The sequence below is a fragment of the Hevea brasiliensis genome, chromosome 11 (assembly GCF_030052815.1).
Source record: "Hevea brasiliensis isolate MT/VB/25A 57/8 chromosome 11, ASM3005281v1, whole genome shotgun sequence".
Classification (NCBI taxonomy): domain Eukaryota; kingdom Viridiplantae; phylum Streptophyta; class Magnoliopsida; order Malpighiales; family Euphorbiaceae; genus Hevea; species Hevea brasiliensis.
In genome coordinates, this window is record NC_079503.1 from 83,984,775 (window position 1) to 84,005,693 (window position 20,919).

The following is a 20,919-nucleotide window of genomic DNA, read 5'->3' on the forward strand; positions in this document are numbered from 1 at the left end:
AAAATGGAATTACGTTTTATTGTTAATTTGTTATACAATTCATGTTGTATGGAAGATTGTAATTAAATTTGGTTTTCATGTCAACCAGAAGATTTGGTTTATTAATATTAGAAAAATAAATTAGAGATTATAAAATGAAAAATCTTACTAGAGCTTTGAAATTCTTTCGATATCTAAGGTTGCAATTGCAAAATCTGATATATCATAAATTTAACGAATATTCGTCTAATTATATAATATGTCTTAAATTTATAATAAATTAAATTTGATAAAAATTTTCTATTTTAAATTGCAATATGTCTCAGTCTACATTAATTATTGAGACCTAACCCTAAAAGGTTAAAATCCACATCAACATAAATGAGATTTTAATTGACAGGAAATGAAACTAACTTAATACCAACCCACATGGCCTCTAATGAAACAATAGTATAGCTTTAGATTCAAGGCTACATAAATTAATGACATTGTAACCATATGAGACACGACAAACATAATTGTAAATTTGTGATGAATAATGAATGTCACGTGCAAGAAAAAATAATGAAAAGAAAAATCCTTTTAAATAAAACAAGAAATTCATAATCTTTTGATGTATACACTGATATTTATCAGCAGCTGAAATATTATCTTCCCTATAAATAAACCATCAGCAACCTTCAATCCTCCAAACTCCATTACTGCATATTGCTTTTATATATGAAAGCTGAGGGCATATATATAAACTTTGTAATATTATTGTGTTTGTAAAAATGGCAATAACTATGGAAGGTGTGGGTTCATTCATGGTGATGGACAAACATCGTTCTTTCCCCTCCTTTATTCAACAAAACAAAGTTTCTGCTTTCACCGCCTTTTTATTTCCGTCCTTGGGTAATAATAAGAGAAATCATCAGAAAATGATGAAAAAGCCGAGAACTACTACTGTGGCTGCTCTTATTTTTTATAATCCCATTGTGGAAGCAGTAGCAGAAAAGCCTGTGAAGCTCAAGATCACAGCAGAGGTGACTCTGAGGAATTGCGAGATGGAATACTGGGAGAAAATGCTTCATTTCTTAGATAACACTTACCCTAGCCAGGGAGGTGTTGTCTTCCAGGTCGTTAGCACCCACATTGATCCAAGTATTAAACGTTTATTTTCATCTTGCTTCAAAGAACTCTTCTTCTTCTTCTTCTTTTTTTTTTTTTTTTCGCTAGTTACAATTGCCCTTTCATTTCCATTCATTTGATGATTTTGTTTGTCTTATTAAGCGATAATGCAGGCAAACCTAAGCAGCGAAGCTACATTAGAATGGTCCATAAGCAATAAAACTGAGGCCAAACAAGTCACTTACAAAGTAGAATTTCAGGTAGATTCAAATTTTGGGATTCCAGGAGCTATCACAGTGATTAATAAATATCACAAGGAGTTCTATCTTGAAAGCGTCAACATTGAAGGAGTTGTCCACTTTGCTTGCAATTCTTGGGTTCAACCAGACAAGATTCATCCTGAGAAAAGGATCTTTTTCTTTAACAAGGTAAAATTCTTAATTAATTCTTTCCCTCAAACTAGGCTAAATTAATTAATCATACAAAGTTCTTCAAAAATTTACTTACAATTTTCTTTTAAATTCTTGGATTTGGCAGGCATATTTACCCTGTCAAACACCATTAGGGCTAAAAGAGTTTAGAGAAAGTGAACTTGAGCAGTTAAGAGGTTATGGAAAGGGAGTCAGAAAATTATCAGATAGAATATATGATTATGATGTATACAATGATTTAGGAAATCCTGACAGAGGAATGGAATATTCAAGACCAACTTTAGGAGGTGAGAATTGCCCATATCCAAGACGGTGTCGTACTGGACGTCACCCAAACAACACAGGCTAGTCTTGATAGATAATTTTATTATCATTTGAGTAGTGAATAAAGGTTGAGTTAATTAATAATAAACTGATAAAAAATTGCATTAACGAATGTTGCAGATGTGAGCACAGAATCCCCAGTGAATGAACAAACGCCAATGTATGTGCCACGAGACGAAGCGCTTGACGATTCTAAAACTAAAGCTGTGGCTGCAGGAAAGTTGAAAGGATTGCTCAAAAATTTAATTCCTACACTAAGAAATGCCTCCATGAACAGTGATTCTATCAAGGATTTTTCTGAAATTAATTCTCTGTATAAAAGGAGGACTCCCTTGGGAGTACAGTTACCAATTGAGAATTGGAGCAGGCTTCCACTGCCATCTATGCTCACCAAGATCCCGCAGTCCATAAAAGAAATATACAAATTTGACCCTCCAAATGGCATATCTCGTAAGTAACTAATTAATTTAAGCTTTTTGTAAGCAGATGAACTAGGAAGATTTGATGATCGAATATGCTAATTTTTTCTTAAATGTATTAATAAAATTCATTTGCTGTAAAAAAAAAAAAAAAAAAAAAACTAATTTAAGATTTTCTTTTTTAATAAATGAGACTATGTGAGCATTCAATCAGAATCCAAAATCTTCTCTTTGAAGAATTTTCTTCATAATTTGTTGGAAAAATTAATTCCACGGGACTAACTACATATGATTCTTTTATACTTGTTTTCAGTTTCAGGGGGAGCGTCTTGCTGCTTGCGAGATGATGAGTTTGGTCGTTTAACACTTAGAGGTTTAAACCCTTTAAGCATCGAAAGGCTTAAGGTTAGCTCATTGAATTCTTCAAATGAAGGAAAGCTTAATAAAAAAATAAATAAAAGCATAAGTTTTCATTTTTCGCCATGTTACTTCACATTTCCATACAATAACACATAAAATGCCAGCAATAATGAGCTTCTCTGTCTAGATTTTTCCTCCTGTAAGCAAACTGAATCCCTCCATCTATGGTCCACAAGAATCTTCGCTCAAAGAAGAGCATATCTCAGGCTATCTTAATGGAATGACCGTACAGCAGGTATGATGTTGCTTGATGGACTTGTTACTTGAGAGAGTTACCTTTTATTCACTACTACATAATGCAACTGTAATCATAAGTTAATGGCAGTGATTTGAGAACCATTGCATTTTCCTCCGTTGTTATAACATAAAGTAGTTGTTTGATAACCGTTGCAAAATAGCCGTTGCCTTAAATATAGTCTGCAATAGTGATTTTTGCTTGCTGTCAGTGCCATTCTGTGTTGTTTTGCTTAATCTCATGTTTTTCTTGTACAAGCACACCATTTTCCCAAACTTTACATTGTTAAATTCCATACTTATCAGGCATTAGAAGAAAAAGTTGTTCATTCTGGACTACCATGATATCTACCTTCCATTTCTGAATCGCATAAATGCTCTTGGTGAAAGGAAAGCTCATGCAACCCGTACAATATTTTTCTTGACTCCATTAGGAACATTGAAACCCATTGCCATTGAACTCAGCCTTCCACCTATGGATATGAATTCACCATCTAGGCAGGTTGTTACCCCTCCTGTGGATGATACCACTTATTGGCTCTGGCAACTAGCCAAAGCCCATGTTTGCTCCAATGATGCTGGTGCCCATCAACTAATTCATCACTGGTATGCAAAACCCAATTCCTTTAAACAGAAATGTTGTAATTATCAATTAATTTATGATAATTAAACTGCAGGTTGCGAGTTCATGCATGCATGGAACCATTTATAATAGCTGCACACCGGCAATTAAGTGTGATGCACCCTGTTTACAAGCTTCTTAAGCCTCACATGCGAGATACATTGGCTATAAATGCACAGGCTCGTGCAATTCTGGTCAATGCAAAAGGAATCATCGAGTCCTACTTCACTCCAGAAAAATACTGCATGGAGATTACTCAATCTGCCTATAGAGATTGGTGGAGATTCGACTTGGAGGGCCTTCCTGCTGACCTTATTAGAAGGTAAAATTTTCAATATTCTATATAAGCTGGGCTATAAAAGCTACAAAACTGAAGAATCTTGGCCTTTTATGACTTGCTGAAAGTTAAAGCTGCTTCTGTTGCATTTCCTTTTAGAGGACTGGCAGAGCCTGACCCAACCCAGAAACATGGGTTGAGATTACTTATCGAAGATTATCCATATGCCAACGATGGACTTCTTATATGGTCGGCCCTTGAGACATTGGTTAGAACCTATGTGAACTATTATTATCCAGAGGCAAGTTTAGTCCAATATGATACTGAGCTTCAAGCCTGCTATAATGAGTTCATCAACGTGGGTCATGCTGATGTTTCTCATGCCGATTGGTGGCCCAAACTCTCAACTCCAGAGGACCTCACCTCCTTCCTTACTACCATTCTATGGATTGTAACAGCACAGCACGCAGCATTAAATTTTGGGCAATATCATTATGGTGGGTACATCCCAGTTAGGCCACCCTATATGCGAAGGCTGGTGCCTAATCAAGGAAATGCAAATTTTCTTGCAGACCCACAAGGTTATTTCTTATCTTCATTGCCAAGTCTTCCTGAAACGACATATTTCATGTCTGTGCTTGATATACTTTCCATGCATGCAACGGATGAGCAATATATTGGTGGTAGGAAAGACCTTTCAACATGGGGAGGTGACACTGAGATCATTGAAGCATTCTACAAATTCTCAATGGAGATAAAGAAGATTGAAAAAGAGATTGAAAGGAGAAACGCTGATCCGAAACTTAGCAACCGTTGTGGGCCTGGAATTGCACCTTATGAATTGCTCCTGCCAAGCTCAGGTCCTGGCGTTACGGGCAGAGGGGTACCCAACAGTATATCAATATGAACAATAGAACTTATCTAGAGGAGAAATTATAAGATATATCAGTGATTCCAGTAGGATATATACATATGTGGTGATAAGTCAATTAAAAAAAAAAAACATATATATGTATAAGTACAACTCAGAAATAGCTTCATTGGTTTTCTATAAAGTGCTGGAGACATCTTGAGTTCGAATATCTAATTTACTTAACACATTAATCATTATTCAGTCTCCATTAAATAAAAAAAAGAAAAAACATATATATATATAGATAGAATTTATAAAATTATAACTATGAAATAGTACCTTTTAAAAAATTAATAACTATAATTATTTATATATCAATTTTTTATTGGCTAGTCATTCATGTAGAATGTGTGGATAAAATAACCACTTCCTCGTATAGTTTCTCTATATAAAGTCCTAATTAACCCTCAGCCTAAAGAAATCATACTGTAAACCGACTATTTCAACTAGGAATTTAGTTGGAATGACAACTCATTAAAATATTAATATATACATATTAAGTTTGAAAAAAATTAAAAAAAAATAGTGATAACGTGTTTCTTAAATACTAAGTGAGCGTGAAAAATTCTCACATCATTATTCAATCCATTGTTGCAATTATATAAATGCGAAAGAAGAGAGTGCAATGTGTAATCAGTGTAGATTGTCGTGTACACTGAGTGAATACTCCTTCACTTATTAAAATGTAGATCCTCCATAATATAAAGAGAATAAATTTCATATAAATATAAGTAAAAGTGTATATACACTATATAGATCATATAATTCTCTTAATCAAGGTGTGAGATTAAAAAATTATCGTAAAAAATTTGAATAACGTATGTTGAAATTTTAAAAACAAATTTTAAATCAGGTATATATATATAACCATCATGTAAAGGTCATTGCTATAATCAGCCTTAGAGAGAACTATATATATATATATATATATATATATATATATATATATATATATATATGCACAGCAAATCCCATACCGTTGTGTGAAGGGCATTGCTATAATCAGCCTTTGAGAGAACTATGGTACAATTGAGTTAACTTTTTATTTGTATTTTACACTATAACAATAAAAGCAAATATGTGTCACGTATCACTTTATGTTTAACATTATTATATATATATATATATATATAGATAATGGTTTAAATATAGGTTGTTATAATCTAAATGAAAATTCTTAAAAAAGAAAATTATCATTTAATATTTGAACTTAATTTTTTTATATAAAAAAATAACTTAATTTTTTAAAAGAAATTTAAATTATAAACAACTATATTTTATAAAATGATCATAAATAAAATTAATACATTTAGAACATTAAGAAACACTTTAATTAATATAAATGATTAATTATCAATTAGGGTTGGACTTTTCTATGGGCACTAGGGAATTATTTATTCCATATGCACCATTTCAATGTGGGGAGTGCTCTCTTAAGATGGCCCGATGAGAGTATTTAGTCTCGATGCACGAAAACTACCATTAGTATTCCCATAAAAATTGTGATTTCAAGGCCTGGTGTTCCCAATTCATGGAGCCAAGTTGTGGAGAGACATCCCAATTCAAGGAGCGCAGTTGTGAAGAGACGTAAAATGAAAGAGGGCTATTTTTGTAAAAAAAAAAATTTAAGGGTATTTGATCTAATAGTTTAATGCAACTAGTCAATAGGAATCTAAACGGTTGAATCAATCTCATTGGTTAACTCTTTAAAAACGTGGCCAATGATTAATTGAATACACAGCTACTTTTTTATTAGCTCCAAAAATAAAGTTATTCATAAACTGCTATATTATTTTTGGAAAATATATGGTGTAAAAAAAATGCTTATAAAAATTGTACAAATAAAATGAAATGTCAACTCTATCCTTAAGTCATTAAGACTCTAAATTAATTTAATTTCTACTAAAATTATTTTTCTTTAAAATTCAACCAATCATAATTCTCATTTTCTTTTACCAATTAGCTCTTATCAATCTCTTAGCCAATCATATCCCATTAATTTTTTAACCAATCAATAACTTCTATTAATCTCTTAACCAATCATGGCCTATCAAAAATTTAATTAATTATGTCTAACTACACAAAAAATTCAACCAATCACAATTGATTTATATAGTGTGTTAGAATTGAACCGAATCAGACCAGTTGAATCGATTTAAATGAAAATTAGGCCAATAACTGATTCAGTTCAAGCTTTAATTCATTTATTTAATAAACTAGAGCTGACACATCTAAACCAGACGAGTAACCGTTGAATCTATTAGGTCATAAATCAAGTAGTTACGATCAATTAGATTAATTATTAACTATTAATAATTAGATAATAAATCAAGTAACTATGCTTAATTATAACATAATCAAATGAATAAATAAATCAAGTAACTATTAACAATTAGATCAATTAATCAATTACATGTTAAACAAGTAACTATAATCAATTGATCATAATCAAGTATTATTGAATATTTTATTAATTAATCAAGTATATCATAAATTAAGTACTATAATTAATTAGATCATAATCAAATACAATCGTATATTTTATCAATTAATCAAGTAGATTATAAATCAAACAATTATAACCAATTACATTATAATCAAGTATTATCAGTTATTTGATCAATTAATTAAGTATATCATAATCAATTACATCATAAATCAAGTAACCATTATTAATTACATTATAATCAAGCACTATTGAGTATTTATCAATTAATAAAGTATATCATATTCAATTACCTTATAAATCAAATAGCTATAATCAATTACATCATCATCATGTACTTAATATATTTATTAATTAATCAAGTAGATCATAATCAATTAGATCACAAATCAAGTAATTATGATTAATTAGATTATAAATCAAGTAATTATGATTAATTATGTCATAATCAATTAGATAAGTGTGAGCATTATTCGGTTCAAATCAAAATAACCAACTGAACCAAATTAATTCAGAAATTGATTAAGTTTTTTTAGAAATTCAGGTTCGGTTTAATTTTTATTTATGAATTTTTTGATATATTTGGTTCGGTTTTGAAAACAACATAATATTTTTCTTTTTTTTGCTCTTGTGAAAATTAGATTGCCTAATTAATTAGATTATAAATCAAATAACTATAATCAATCAGACCATAATCGAGTACTATCAATATTTTATCAATTAATCAATTAGATCATAAATCAATTTATTATAATTAATTACATTATAATTAAATATTATCGAGTATTTTATTAATTAATCAAGTAGATCATAAATCAAATAACTCTAATCAATTAGATTGATTAATCAAATAACTATTAACAATTCGATCATAATCAAGCATTAATGAATATTTTATCAATTAATTAAATAGATCATAATTAATTAGATCATAAATTTAGTAACTATGATCAATTACATTATAAGCAATTAATATGGATGAGCGTTATTTGATTTAGATTGAAATAAATGGCTGATCGAACCGAATTAATTTGAAAATTTGATTCTATTTTTGTTGAAATTGAGTTCGGTTCAATTTTTAGTTTTGAATTTTTTGTTTTATTTAGTTTGATTTTGAAGATAGCATAATATTTTTTTTCTTTTTTCCTCCCTCTTGTGAAAATCGGACCGCCTAATTAATTAGATTATAAATCAAGTAATTATACTAAATTATATCATAATCACCTAGATCAATTAACCAAGTAACTATTAATAATTAGATCAATTAATCAAGTAACTATTAATCTATTAGTTCATAAATCAAGTTATTATGATTAATTACACCATAATCAATTAAATTTTAAATCGATTAATTATAATCAATTAGATTATAATAAAGTACTATCAGGTGTTTATTAATTAATCAAGTAGATCATAATCAATTAGATCTAAATCAATTAATTATAATCAATTATATTATAATTAAGTATTATCAGATATTTTATCAATTAATCAAGTATATCACAAATAATTAAATCATAAATCAAGTAAATATGATCAACTACATTATAGTCAATTAAATTGATTAATCAAATAACTATTAACAATTAGATCAAGTACTAATAAGTATTTTATAAATTAATCAAATAGATCATATCCAATTAGTGCATATATCAGCCATGATCAATTACAACATGATCAATTAGATAGTGGTGAGCATTATTTGGTTCAGACTGAAATAATTGATTGATTAGACATAATTAATTTGAAAATTCAGTTTGGTTTTGTAGAAATTTAGTTTGATTTAGTTTTTATTTTTGAATTTTTTGGTTTATACAGTTCGATCTTAGAGATAACATAATATATTTTTTTTCCTTCCCTCTCGTGAAAATCGAACCACTTAATTAATTAGATCATAAATCAAGTAACTATGATAAAATAGATTATAATTAATTAGATCAATTAATCAAGTAATTATTAACAATTAAATGAATTAATCAAGTAACTATTAGTGAAATAAATCATAAATCAAGTAATTATGATTAAAGACATCATAATTAATCAATTAGATAAAAGTGAGCATTATTCAGTTTAGACTGAAACAATCAGCCAGATCGATTTAATGCATAAATTTAGTTTAATTTTTATAGAAATTTGATTCGATTCAATTTTTATTTTGAATTTTTCGGATTATTCGGTTTGATTTTAGAGATAACATAATATTTTCCTTTTTTCTTTCCTCTTCCGAAAATCGGATCGTCTCCCATTGTTATAGAACTTGAAGGATATATGAGATAGAAAATATAAATTTAGTTTGGGAAAAAATTGAAAATGGATACATGAAGAAAACACTTTAGATGGACATGAAGTCGTTTGCTTAAGAATAAGTTATGAAATTAGAGGTTAAGATATGCTATTATTGATTAGAGTAATGGTGAACTCTAATAGGTTAAAAGAATGATGGATTTTGATATGTTAAAAAAATAGTAGATTCTGATAGGTTAGATAAATTGTGGGATAGTCTCTTATTAGTTGAATAATTGGTGAAACATAATTGGTTAGAGAGTTGGTAGTATTTGATTGGATGACTAATAATAGAAGAGAGAGAAATTGTAAATTTTAAAATTCAAATTACAAAGGGCTAAATAGACATTGCACATCAAAAAAATATTACGAATTTACTGAATTACCCCAATTTATATATTTTTATACTCAGATTTTTGTATACCTAGTCAAGTCCATTATTTTTTTATTGATCGACAAAAATAACCTTAATATTAAAAGCATACTGATAAAAGGTTCTTTGATCGAGTTGAGGTTTTTTTAATTCCTCCAACAAAGTCCTTTAGTTAAGAGCTCATTCAGTCAGACAGCTTTCCTCAAATCTTGAGTTCAGATTTCAGCCCTTAGTTCGGAGTAGCAATTTGTGTATAATTTAGTAATCGGACTAGCAATTAGCGTGCATGCACTTTACGGTGCTAAGTGACATATAATAACTTAAATTAAAAAAATATATATATTATATATAAAAATTATATATATATTTTTTAATTTCTCAATTTTTTTTTTACAAAATTTTTATAACATTAAAAGATAAAATGATTTATTTAATATTATTATTAAAAATATTAATAAAATATTTTTTAAATATACTAATTATAGAGTATTAATTTAAAATTAAATTTATATATATTTTTTTATTTATTCTTAAGTTATTGAATTAAATTTTTTCAGATTATTTGTTATTTATTTATCCATTTTAACAATAAAATGATATACCCATACTAGTCATTTACATATCAACAATAATTGTTAGACATAATTTTATTAAACATTTAATATAAACAAGCTGCAATCAACTTACAAGTATTAGCTAACAACAACCATTATCATTTATCAGCTGTACTAATAAGTAAACTAAACAATTCCTAGTTTAAAGCTAATACAAACTGCTGTAATTTGATATCATATGTTTTATATAAGCTATCAATTAATTTTTTAGAGGTTTACCGATCATTATGATTTACCTATTGAATCCTATCAATTATTAATTGCATTCAATAGTTGAATTAAACACCCTCTAAAAAAATTGGGAATTAGGGTCAATTTGCTCCCTATACTTATTGGGGAGGTTCAATTTAGCCCATTTTTAACTTTTAGTCTAATTTAACCCTCAAATTTTGATTTATGCTCAAATTAGCCCAATTAATTTATATGTGCTATTTTTTAATATTTAATTATTTTTTAATATTAAAATATAATTTTTATATTGTATAATTATTTAAATAAAAAATAAAAATATTATTTTTATTATTCAATATTATTAATTAAACTGAAAATATAAAAAAATATCTTTATATTTTCATATAATTAATTAAAATTAAGAATTATTACTATAATTAATTTTAATTAATTAAATGAAAAAAATGATTTTTTTTGTTTCATGCTTTTAATGTAAAATTAAAAAATTATAATTAAATAAAACTAAAACTATAAAAATATTATTTTTTCCATATTATTAATTATAAATAATATAAAAAATAATATTTTTATATTTTTAATTTTATTTAATTATATTAATAATATGGAAAAATAATATTTTTATATTTTTATTTAAATAATTATACAATATAAAAATAATATTTTAATATTAAAAAATAATTAATATTAAAAATTAGCACATATTAATTAATTGGGCTAAAATTTGTGAGTTAAATTGGACCAAAAATTAAAAATGAGCTAAATTGAATCTCCCCTAATAAGTATAGAAGGCAAATTGACCCTTATTCCAAAAAAATTATTAATAACGTAATATTTACTTTGTGTTATGGAATTGGTTTAGCTATTAGATACCGTTAATAGCTGATAAATATTTCAACAGTTAAATTAAGATAATCTAAAAAAATTTATATTGATTATTTATATTCGAATATATATAACTAAATTAATAAATAATTAATTTTCATGACAGATTTACATGATTATGTAGATGTGCCCTCCATGACTCAAAGATACCAGTGAATGCCAAATAAGGGTCCAAAATTTTGAAGGGCGTGATTAGAAAATAATCAAAGTTTATTTTCTTAAACAGTGGATTTCATTACGTTAAAGACTTTAAATAAACAAAAAAATTATATATGATCAGGGAATAAAGGTCTCACGTTGATACAATTAGGAAAAATCATGTAGAAGAAAATGAAATCAAATTAGCTAGTGAACTTCTAAGAATATTCATTATTTAGTACTTAAAATGAATTCTCATCAAGCTCGATTTGGGAAAAACAAAATTAATAAAACAAATAAAAACATGATCTTGAAATAGACATTAGCGGGAAAAATTCACTGCTGACCGCAAAAGAAAAATATCCAAAAAAAAAAAAAGCTTATATTAGACTTAAATGATTATATTAATGAGGACTAATTTATTTGATTTTTCTTTACTTTTAGATATAAGAAATAAAGAGATATTGCATTTGGGTATTTTTATTTATATATTTTAAGATTATTTAATTTTAGTCTAAAAAATAAAAAAATATTATATCTCGTACAGTTCATCAATTGTTATTCAATGCATTATATCCCTATTAATTAAAAATATTTAAATGATTATAATAAAAAAATAAAGAGTACTTAAAATATAAGATATTATAAAATAAATAATTAATTAAATGTCATAATCAAAACTACATTTGGTTTAATAATTTCCAGTCCACACTATGGACAAGAAATTTTGAATTATTGGACGGTGGCCATTCCTAACCCTGTTGGCTAACCACAAATATTTAATGCAATTTTAATTTTTCCCTCAGCTTGTATTAAAAGAAAAATGGGTACTCATGGCAAATGTTTAATATGACAATTAATTGAATGACATCTTACACAATAATTCATTTTCTGTTCGAATCAATTTATAAATATTAAAATCAAATTTTTTAAAATTAATTTAATACATTTAAAATAATTGTTTTTATGATATCTTCATAAAATTAAATTATATTCAATAAAAAAAAGACTTATTTTTATTGGAGTAAATACAAATAATTATTCATGATAAGATGAAAATTTCAACCTCCATGATTCCTTTCAAATTATCAACAAAATAAGCTTCTAGACCGCCATCGAACAAGAAATGAGCATTGATCAATGACGTCGTATCGCGACGTGGCCTTTAGCATCGCCATCTAACGGCGGTTAAGGAGTCAAGAATGTTCGACCAAAACGGAGTTAAAAGATTGCTCACTATCTTAATTAGAAAGTTACAAGCTTTCTCATTACTCTTTTTACATATTAAATATTACAGAAATAGCAATGTACTATGTTCAATTTTTTTTAGTATATATATTTTTTTAATTAAAAAAAAAACTTTCTAGATATAACGTTAATTACTCACTAGTCTCAGGGACCCCGTTAAACGGTTTCATTACCTTCTAATTTAACCCCCCATAAGGAGATATACTATCGAGCCATTGTGGGTTTACAAAGATTCACAAGTACGGATTACCTGCAGTCAATTCATTCTGTCCATTTCAAACGGAAACAATATTTAGTCTCAACGTAAGTGCGGGGAGTCGAAAAGTCAGATGCCTCTAACTCTCAAGGTTTATCAATAAGTCACCACACTCGGTGGTGTACAATTTTTTTATATATTTTTTTTGTCAAATTTTTTTATATTGAAAGGAGAAATTGTCACATTAAATAAATAGAGATATAGAACTTCAGGCTCAAAGCTCGCTAGTCGCCTAAACTGCATTTTCAACCCCAGACCTAGAAGGAGACAAGTCATAAATGTCATGACCCGAATCCACAGGCTGGACTGGCATTAGGACTTAAGCCAGCATAAAGCTCCCGAGACCCGTAGTAAGCCTTACTAATCCTAAATCCATATCAGGGTACAAAACTGAGGCCTATTATCCAAATAAAAGAAAAGAAAATATTATATTATATTTTTGTTAGGGTCAACCCAACCCAACCTCCAAAATCCTACACATTTCTACAAGGTTATTGAGTGTAATAGATCAATCAAGGAATGTGCACTTACTTGGTCAATGGTCTAGGACCTTCTATATCTTATTATTTTTTTAACTAAACAAGAATGTGGTTACAATCATTCCTGAACCAGAAATTCTAGCAAACCTACTCCATTTAGTTTTGATTATATCTCTTTAGTTGCTAGTTAGCTAGGTATCATTTATAGGTAAGCATAAAGAACAGACAAGAGGATTAATTATAAAACATTATTATAGTAGGTACACATACAATCTTATAATTATAATAATAAAAATAAAAAAATATATAATATTTAAGTGGTTTAATCATACGTAAAGTTCATGTTCACAAGTCAGATACAAGATTAAAATTTCTACTATGCTGAAAAGATCAAAAGATATAAAAACTCAGAATCTTTAAACTCTAACTCCAATATGTTTTCTGAATTTTTTATAATTTCGTGCCTTTTGCTATCACTTACAAAATATTCTAAATGAAATATAACTTGAAATTTTCGAGTCAGATTACAAATTGAGTCCATAAAAATATGTTTAAAATTCAAACCATGTAAATAACAAATATTTTGAATTTAAGCAAACTTTTTCATTATATCAAGAAGTTTTAATTTTAATAATTAGATATTTTGACTTCTATAGTTTTCGATTATATCGTTGATAGTTATCTCAATTGATTATATTACTAAAGGCATGGTAATAAATCATCTATTGGTAGGAAAAAAATATATGCTTGCAAATTTTTAATATATAATAATAATTGAGTAAAAAATAAAATAATTTCATCAAATAATAAATTCTTACTATATATAATCATAAATATATAATTGTAATCAATGAATTTTCATTTTTTAAAAGTATTACATTTAATAAAAGAATTTTTTTTAATATAAGTAATCAAACAATAATTTAATAAGTAACAACTAAGTTCTTGTTGGATTTTACAATTGAGTTTCATAATTTTTATATATATATATTTTTATTTTTATGTGATTTGAATTTTAGATATATTTTCATAGACTGAATTATGATTCGATTTGAAAGTTTCATACTACGATATGATTTGAAAGTTTCATGCTATGATTCGATTAAAATAAAAAGCATGGACCAGTATAAATATTGTAATATTTTACCATTTATGATAAATTGTGAGATATTCGAGAAATGTACTAGGATTCGAGTTTGAGAGTTCTAAATAATTTATTTCACTATTTTTTACTGTAGTAAAATTTTTTTTCTCTCGTCTTGTTTGTGGACGTAGATCTTACAGTAAAATAATGTAAATCTTGTGTTATTTTTTTTTTATATTATATGGTTGTGTGATTTTGTATGTGTCTAAGATTTACCTGCTTACTATAACACTTTTTAATAATGTAGGCTCTGTAAGCTATAATGAGCTTGATTTTGATGATAACTTAATGAAATATACATTAACCCTTTGTGCATAAGTATTTGAAGTAATTTTATAGGTCATGAAATGCAAAGACACTGATGGAAGGACTATTCTATTGACATGGCTGATATAAAAGGAGTTTATCATCTTGTATAATACAATACGAATCAAAGTCTATGAAGAAATATGATAGAAATTAAGTTCTTAGGTCCATTGTACAATATTGGAGAATTTATGCCATTTGAGACCTAAAATCAATTTTGTTTTTAGATTTAAGAGTTTAGAAAGTGTTTTTATATCATTTCTAAGGTTTTTGAATGGTCAAAATAATTTTTACAACCTTTCTTCAAAAACTCAAAATTTCAATTTTTAAGTCAGGCAGTAGCGAAATTAGTTAACGTTGTGAAAATTAGTTAACTAGTTTTGATGTCTAAAATTCTCTGTCTTACAAAACTAGTTAACTGGTGAAAATTTTAGTTAACTATTTTTATGATCTGACCTGACTCAACTCTGCTGCACGACTTTCTAAGTAATAATGGCTAGTTTTTTGAAAATTAAAGAGTCGTTAGACACACTCTCCAGCAGACGTTTTTGGCAATGAAAAGCACCTATAAAAGGCATCATTTACTACAATTCTAACTAATGAAAGTGCTCTTATTCATAGTGAATTTATTGTGGTTTTTAAAGCTTTCATTCAATTACTCTTGAGCTTGAGTAGCAAATCTTCTCTCTCAATCTTCTAGCATTAAATTCTGTATCTGAGAGTTATTGAGAGTGATTTCTTCTACACCAAAACCTATTTAAGGTTGTGTAAGTGTGAGGACACACTTGTGTAAGGTTTTCAAGCACCTTGTGAAGCTTGTGGGAGGTTTTCAAGCACCTTGTGAAGCTTGTGGTCTTTTATGGGAAGCAAAGACATTGTAAAGGTTCTCAAGCATCTGGGAAGCTTGCTGATATTGTAAAGGCTTTGAATCTTGCCTGTTGAAAAGATCAAATAGTGGAATGACTCTCAAAGTGGGACTTTGGGAAGAGTTGATGTAGGCTAAGAGAGGCGAACCACTATAAACATTGTGTTTGATTCTCTTCTTCCCTTAACTCTTTAATTTTCAGCACTTTGATTTTCTGATTATATATTGAATGTGTTGAGAATTTATTTATTGAGCTAATATTGCAAACTCTGAATTTTATGTGAGAAAATACACTTGATATTAAGTAATTATTTTGTGTATGAACTAGTATTTGTGCATAACTTGATTGATTACTTAAATTACACCCTAGGAACAGAGTTTTACACATACATAGAAGTGCAAAGCCTCAATTTTTCATTAAGTCTAGAGCAGGGCTGAAAAATTATCTAAAGTGTCCAATTCACCCCCTCTTGGTCACTTTCTTTGGGACAACAAATTGGTATCAGAGCTTGTCTCTCTTGCTTGAGGTTTAAACACCTTAGAGAGATCCTATAATGGCTGGCACATCTAACACAGCTGGTATCCCTGCATCTTTAGCTGAAGGACACTCTATCACTAGACCACCTTTGTTTAATGGTTCTAATTATTCTTTTTGGAAAGTAAGGATGAGAAACTTTATTCAATCTGTTGATATTGAAGCATGGCAAAGAATTGTTAAAGGTCCTGAAATTCCATTAAAATTGCATGCTGATGGTTATAGAGGAAAAGTAGAAGATGAATATAATGAACTTGATTGGAAGAAAGTTTCTTTAAATGCTAAAGCTTTAAACATTCTTCATTGTGCACTTGATGCAACTGAGTATAATCGTATTTCAGGTTGTACATCTGCAAAAGAAGTGTGGGATAAACTTGAAGTCACATATGAAGGGACTAATCAAGTGAAGGAATCAAAAGCAAATAGGCTTGTTCGGGAATATGAACTATTTGAGATGAAACCTGGAGAAACAATTTGTAAATGAGTACAAGATTTCTTGATCCGTGAATGTTCTCAAAGCTCTTGAAAAAGAATTCACTGAAGAAGAGTTAGTCAAGAAAGTCTTGAGGTCACTACCTAAATCATGGGAAACAAAAGTTACAGTGATCTTTGACACCAAAGATTTCTCCAAGTTCACTTATGATGAGCTTATTGGTTCTCTTATTGCTCATGAAATGCTTTATGACAAGAGCAAGAGCAATGTAGATGATGAAAAGAAAAAGAGAGGAATTGCCTTAAAGTCAAGCCAAGATGATGAATTAAGGAAAACTATAGCTTTTAAGGCTGCCTCAAGTGACAGCTCCAATAGTTCAAGTGAGGAAGATGATCTTGCCATGATTACAAGAAGATTCAAGAAAGCATTCAAAAAGGGAGGTTCGAGATATAAGAAATTCCTAAAGAAGTATTCTCCCAAAGGTGAAACAAGCAAGGATCAAAGTGAGATTAAATGCTTTGAATGCAACAAACCTGGTCACATCAAGCTAAATTGTCATAAACTGAAAAGGAAGAATTCAAAGGACAAGAGCAAGAAAGCCTTGGTTGCTGGTTGGATGGATAGTGATGATTCCTCAAGTGATAACTCTAGTGATAAGGAGGTTGCACACATTTGTCTCATAGCTCTAGAAGAGGATAAACTAGAAAGTTCCCAACAAAGAGAAATCAACACTGAGGTAAATAATTCTGACTCTCTTAGTATTGAGGATTATGAAGAAGCATTTGCCAAATTATATGAAGAATACAAAGTTTATAAGAAAAAAAGTTCTGCTTTAAATAAAGAAATTGCTTCCTTAAGAGCTGAAAATGATTCTATGAGCATTATTGTACAAGAAAATAAGTTTTATAAAAATCAAATGCTCTTGTTTGATGAGCTGAATAAGGAGTTAGAAGATTCAAAAATTGCTTGTGAAAAACTCATTGAGAAAAACAGGATTTTAGAAACTATGGTGAAATCTTTGACAAATGATTTAGCTAAATTCACAAATGGCACACAAATTCTTGATACATTACTTGGTTCTCAAAGATTATCAAATCAAAAATCTGGTCTTGGTTATGATGGATTCATGCACTATGGAAAATACAAAAATTTCTTTGTAAAAGTTTCATCTCATTCATTATCAAATGTCATTTGTTTTTATTGTAACCAAAATGGTCATATGGTTAGTCATTGTCCCATAAGGAAAGGTTCCTCAAAAGTAAAAAGGATATGGGTTCCTAAAGGAACAATTCCTAATGTCTCTAACCCTTAAGGACCCAAACTTGCTTGGGTACCTAAGAAATAGTCAATAAATTTCAGGTATGTCTTAGAAGCAAGCAAGAGTGTGAACAATGGTATGTTGATAGTGCTTGTTCAAGACACATGACTGGAGACAAAGAAAAATTCTCAAACCTTACCTTGAAAAGTGGTGGACATGTGAGATTTGGTGACAAAGGCAAAGCTTACATCATTGAAAGTGGCTCTATTGGGAAAAATCCAAGCATAAAGGATGTCGCATTAGTTGAAGGTTTGAAATTCAATCTTCTTAGTGTAAGTCAACTATGTGATAAAGGTTACAAAGTTATTTTTAATTCTACACATTGTGAGATTAGAAGTTTGCATAATGATCATACATTATTCATTGCACCTAGAAGTGAAAATGTATATTTGCTTGATTTAAATATTATTGAAAATGGAAATGAAAGATGTCTTGTATCTCTTGAAGAAGATAGTTGGTTGTGGCATAGAAGAATTGGTCATGCTAGTATGCATGTGATTTCAAAACTTTTAAGATATGACCTTGTTAAAGGTTTGCCAAAAATTAACTTTGAAAAAGACCATGTTTGCAAGCCTTGTTCTCTTGGGAAACAAGCCAAAGTTTCTTTCAAATCAAAAAATGTTGTTTCAACATCTAGACCCCTTGAGTTATTACATCTTGATTTGTTTGGTCCTATTACACCTATTAGTCTTGGTGGTAAAGCGTATACTTTGGTCATAGTAGATGATTACACTAGGTATACATGGACATATTTTCTTGCACATAAGGATGAAACTTTTAGTGTATTTATATCTTTTTGTAAGAAAGTACAAAGTGAAAAAGGCTTATCCATTTCCTCCATTAGAAGTGATCATGGGAGAGAGTTTGAAAACCAATCTTTTGATGAATTTTATTCAAACAATGGCATTTTTTCATAACTTTTCAGCTCCTAGAACCCCACAACAAAATGGAGTTGTAGAAAGGAAAAATAGAACTTTACAAGAAATGGCAAGAACAATGCTTAGTGAACATAGTCTTCCAAAATATTTTTGGGCAGAAGCCATAAACCTTTGCTATATATCTTGAATAGAGCAATGATTAGGCCAATCTTAAAGAAAACCTCTTATGAATTATGGAAAGGGAAGAAGCCTAATATTTCTTACTTTCATGCATTTGGTTGTAAGTGTTATATTTTGAACAATAAGAAAGATAACCTCAAAAAGTTTGATGTAAAATCAGATGAAGGTATTTTACTAGGATATTCAATGCATAGCAAAGCTTATAGAGTCTTTAATAGGAGAACTTTGTTAGTTGAGGAAACCATTCATGTTATATTTGATGAAACTAACAACTTCTTGGAAAGAAAGATTGTCTGTGATGATGATGAACTAGGTAAAATTTTTGGAAGAAAAAAGGATGAGACTCAAAAGCAACAAAGTCAACCTATTGAGCCCCAAAGTACAATTGTGAATGATGTTGACAATAAAGATGCTAATGAGAAAGATCAAGAAGGTGATCAAGAAGTATTGCCCAATATTGAAGAACTCCAAATTGATGAACCACATCATGATGACCTACTTCAAGAATGGAGATATCACAAAGATCATCCCATGGAGGACATAATTGATAGCCCTTCACAAAAGATGATGACAAGAGCTCAACTTTGAAAATACTTTGGTAACGTTGCATTTGTTTCTCAACTTGAACCAAAGTCTTATAATGAAGCTCAAAGTGATGAGAGTTGGATTATTGCTATGCAAGAAGAACTCAATCAATTTGAGAGAAATAAAGTATGGAAACTTGTTCCTAGACCTAGAAATCATTCTATCATTGGCACCAAGTGGGTTTTTAGGAACAAAATGGATGATAAAAGACATGTCATTAGAAATAAGGCTAGATTAGTAGCTCAATGATATAATCAAGAGGAAGGTATTGATTTTGATGAGACTTTTTCTCCAATTGCTAGAATTGAAGCCATTAGAATGTTATGTGCATTTACATGTTATAAAAATTTTATGCTCTATCAAATGGATGTTAAGAGTGCGTTCTTGAGTGGTTATATTGATGAAGAAGTTTATGTTGAACAACCACCAGGTTTTGAAAACTATGAATTTCCTAATCATGTTTATAAACTCACTAAGGCTTTATATGGATTGAAGCAAGCCCCTAGAGCTTGGTATGAGAGGCTTAGTAAGTTTCTTTTAGATAATGGTTTTCAAAGAGGAAAAGTAGACAACACACTCTTCACAAAAACACATAAACATGATATACTTATCATTCAAATTTATGTTGATGACATTATTTTTGGTGCTACTAATGCTTCTCTATGCAAAAGCTTCTTTAAGATGATGCAAAATGAATTTGAGATGAGCATGATGGGTGAACTTACCTTTTTCCTTGGACTACAAATTAAGCAACTCAATGGTGGCATCTTCATTAATCAATCCAAGTACATCAAAGATATGCTAAAAAAATTCAAGATAGATGATTTGAAGAGTATTGGAACTCCTATGAGCTCCACCATCACGTTGGAAAAGGATGAAAAAGGTAAAGATGTTGATCAAAAGCTATTTAGAGGCATGATTGGCTCACTTTTATATTTAACTGCATCTAGACCTGGCATTCATTTTAGTGTGTGTTAGTGTGCTCGGTTTCAATCATGTCCTAAGGAATCTCATCTAATTGCTGTTAAAAGAATT

The 20,919-nt window shown here is 28.9% G+C and overlaps 2 protein-coding genes across 2 annotated transcripts; both read left to right on the plus strand.

The window, feature by feature from the left end:
- The first annotated feature begins 656 nt into the window (after positions 1–656).
- Positions 657–4,867, plus strand: LOC110636351 (linoleate 13S-lipoxygenase 3-1, chloroplastic). Its single transcript, XM_058130278.1, has 10 exons — positions 657–1,122; positions 1,252–1,517; positions 1,627–1,864; positions 1,965–2,294; positions 2,583–2,668; positions 2,811–2,918; positions 2,999–3,007; positions 3,231–3,523; positions 3,595–3,861; positions 3,976–4,867. The coding sequence occupies exons 1-10, from the start codon at positions 753–755 to the stop codon at positions 4,721–4,723; spliced, it is 2,715 nt and encodes a 904-aa protein (XP_057986261.1). The 5' UTR covers positions 657–752; the 3' UTR covers positions 4,724–4,867.
- Positions 4,868–16,509: 11,642 nt separating this feature from the next.
- LOC131170340 (spindle assembly checkpoint component MAD1-like) lies at positions 16,510–20,133 on the plus strand. The gene is made up of 5 exons (XM_058129393.1): positions 16,510–16,966; positions 17,010–18,079; positions 18,283–18,513; positions 19,426–19,732; positions 19,946–20,133. The coding sequence occupies exons 1-5, from the start codon at positions 16,510–16,512 to the stop codon at positions 20,131–20,133; spliced, it is 2,253 nt and encodes a 750-aa protein (XP_057985376.1).
- The last annotated feature ends 786 nt before the right edge of the window (positions 20,134–20,919 follow it).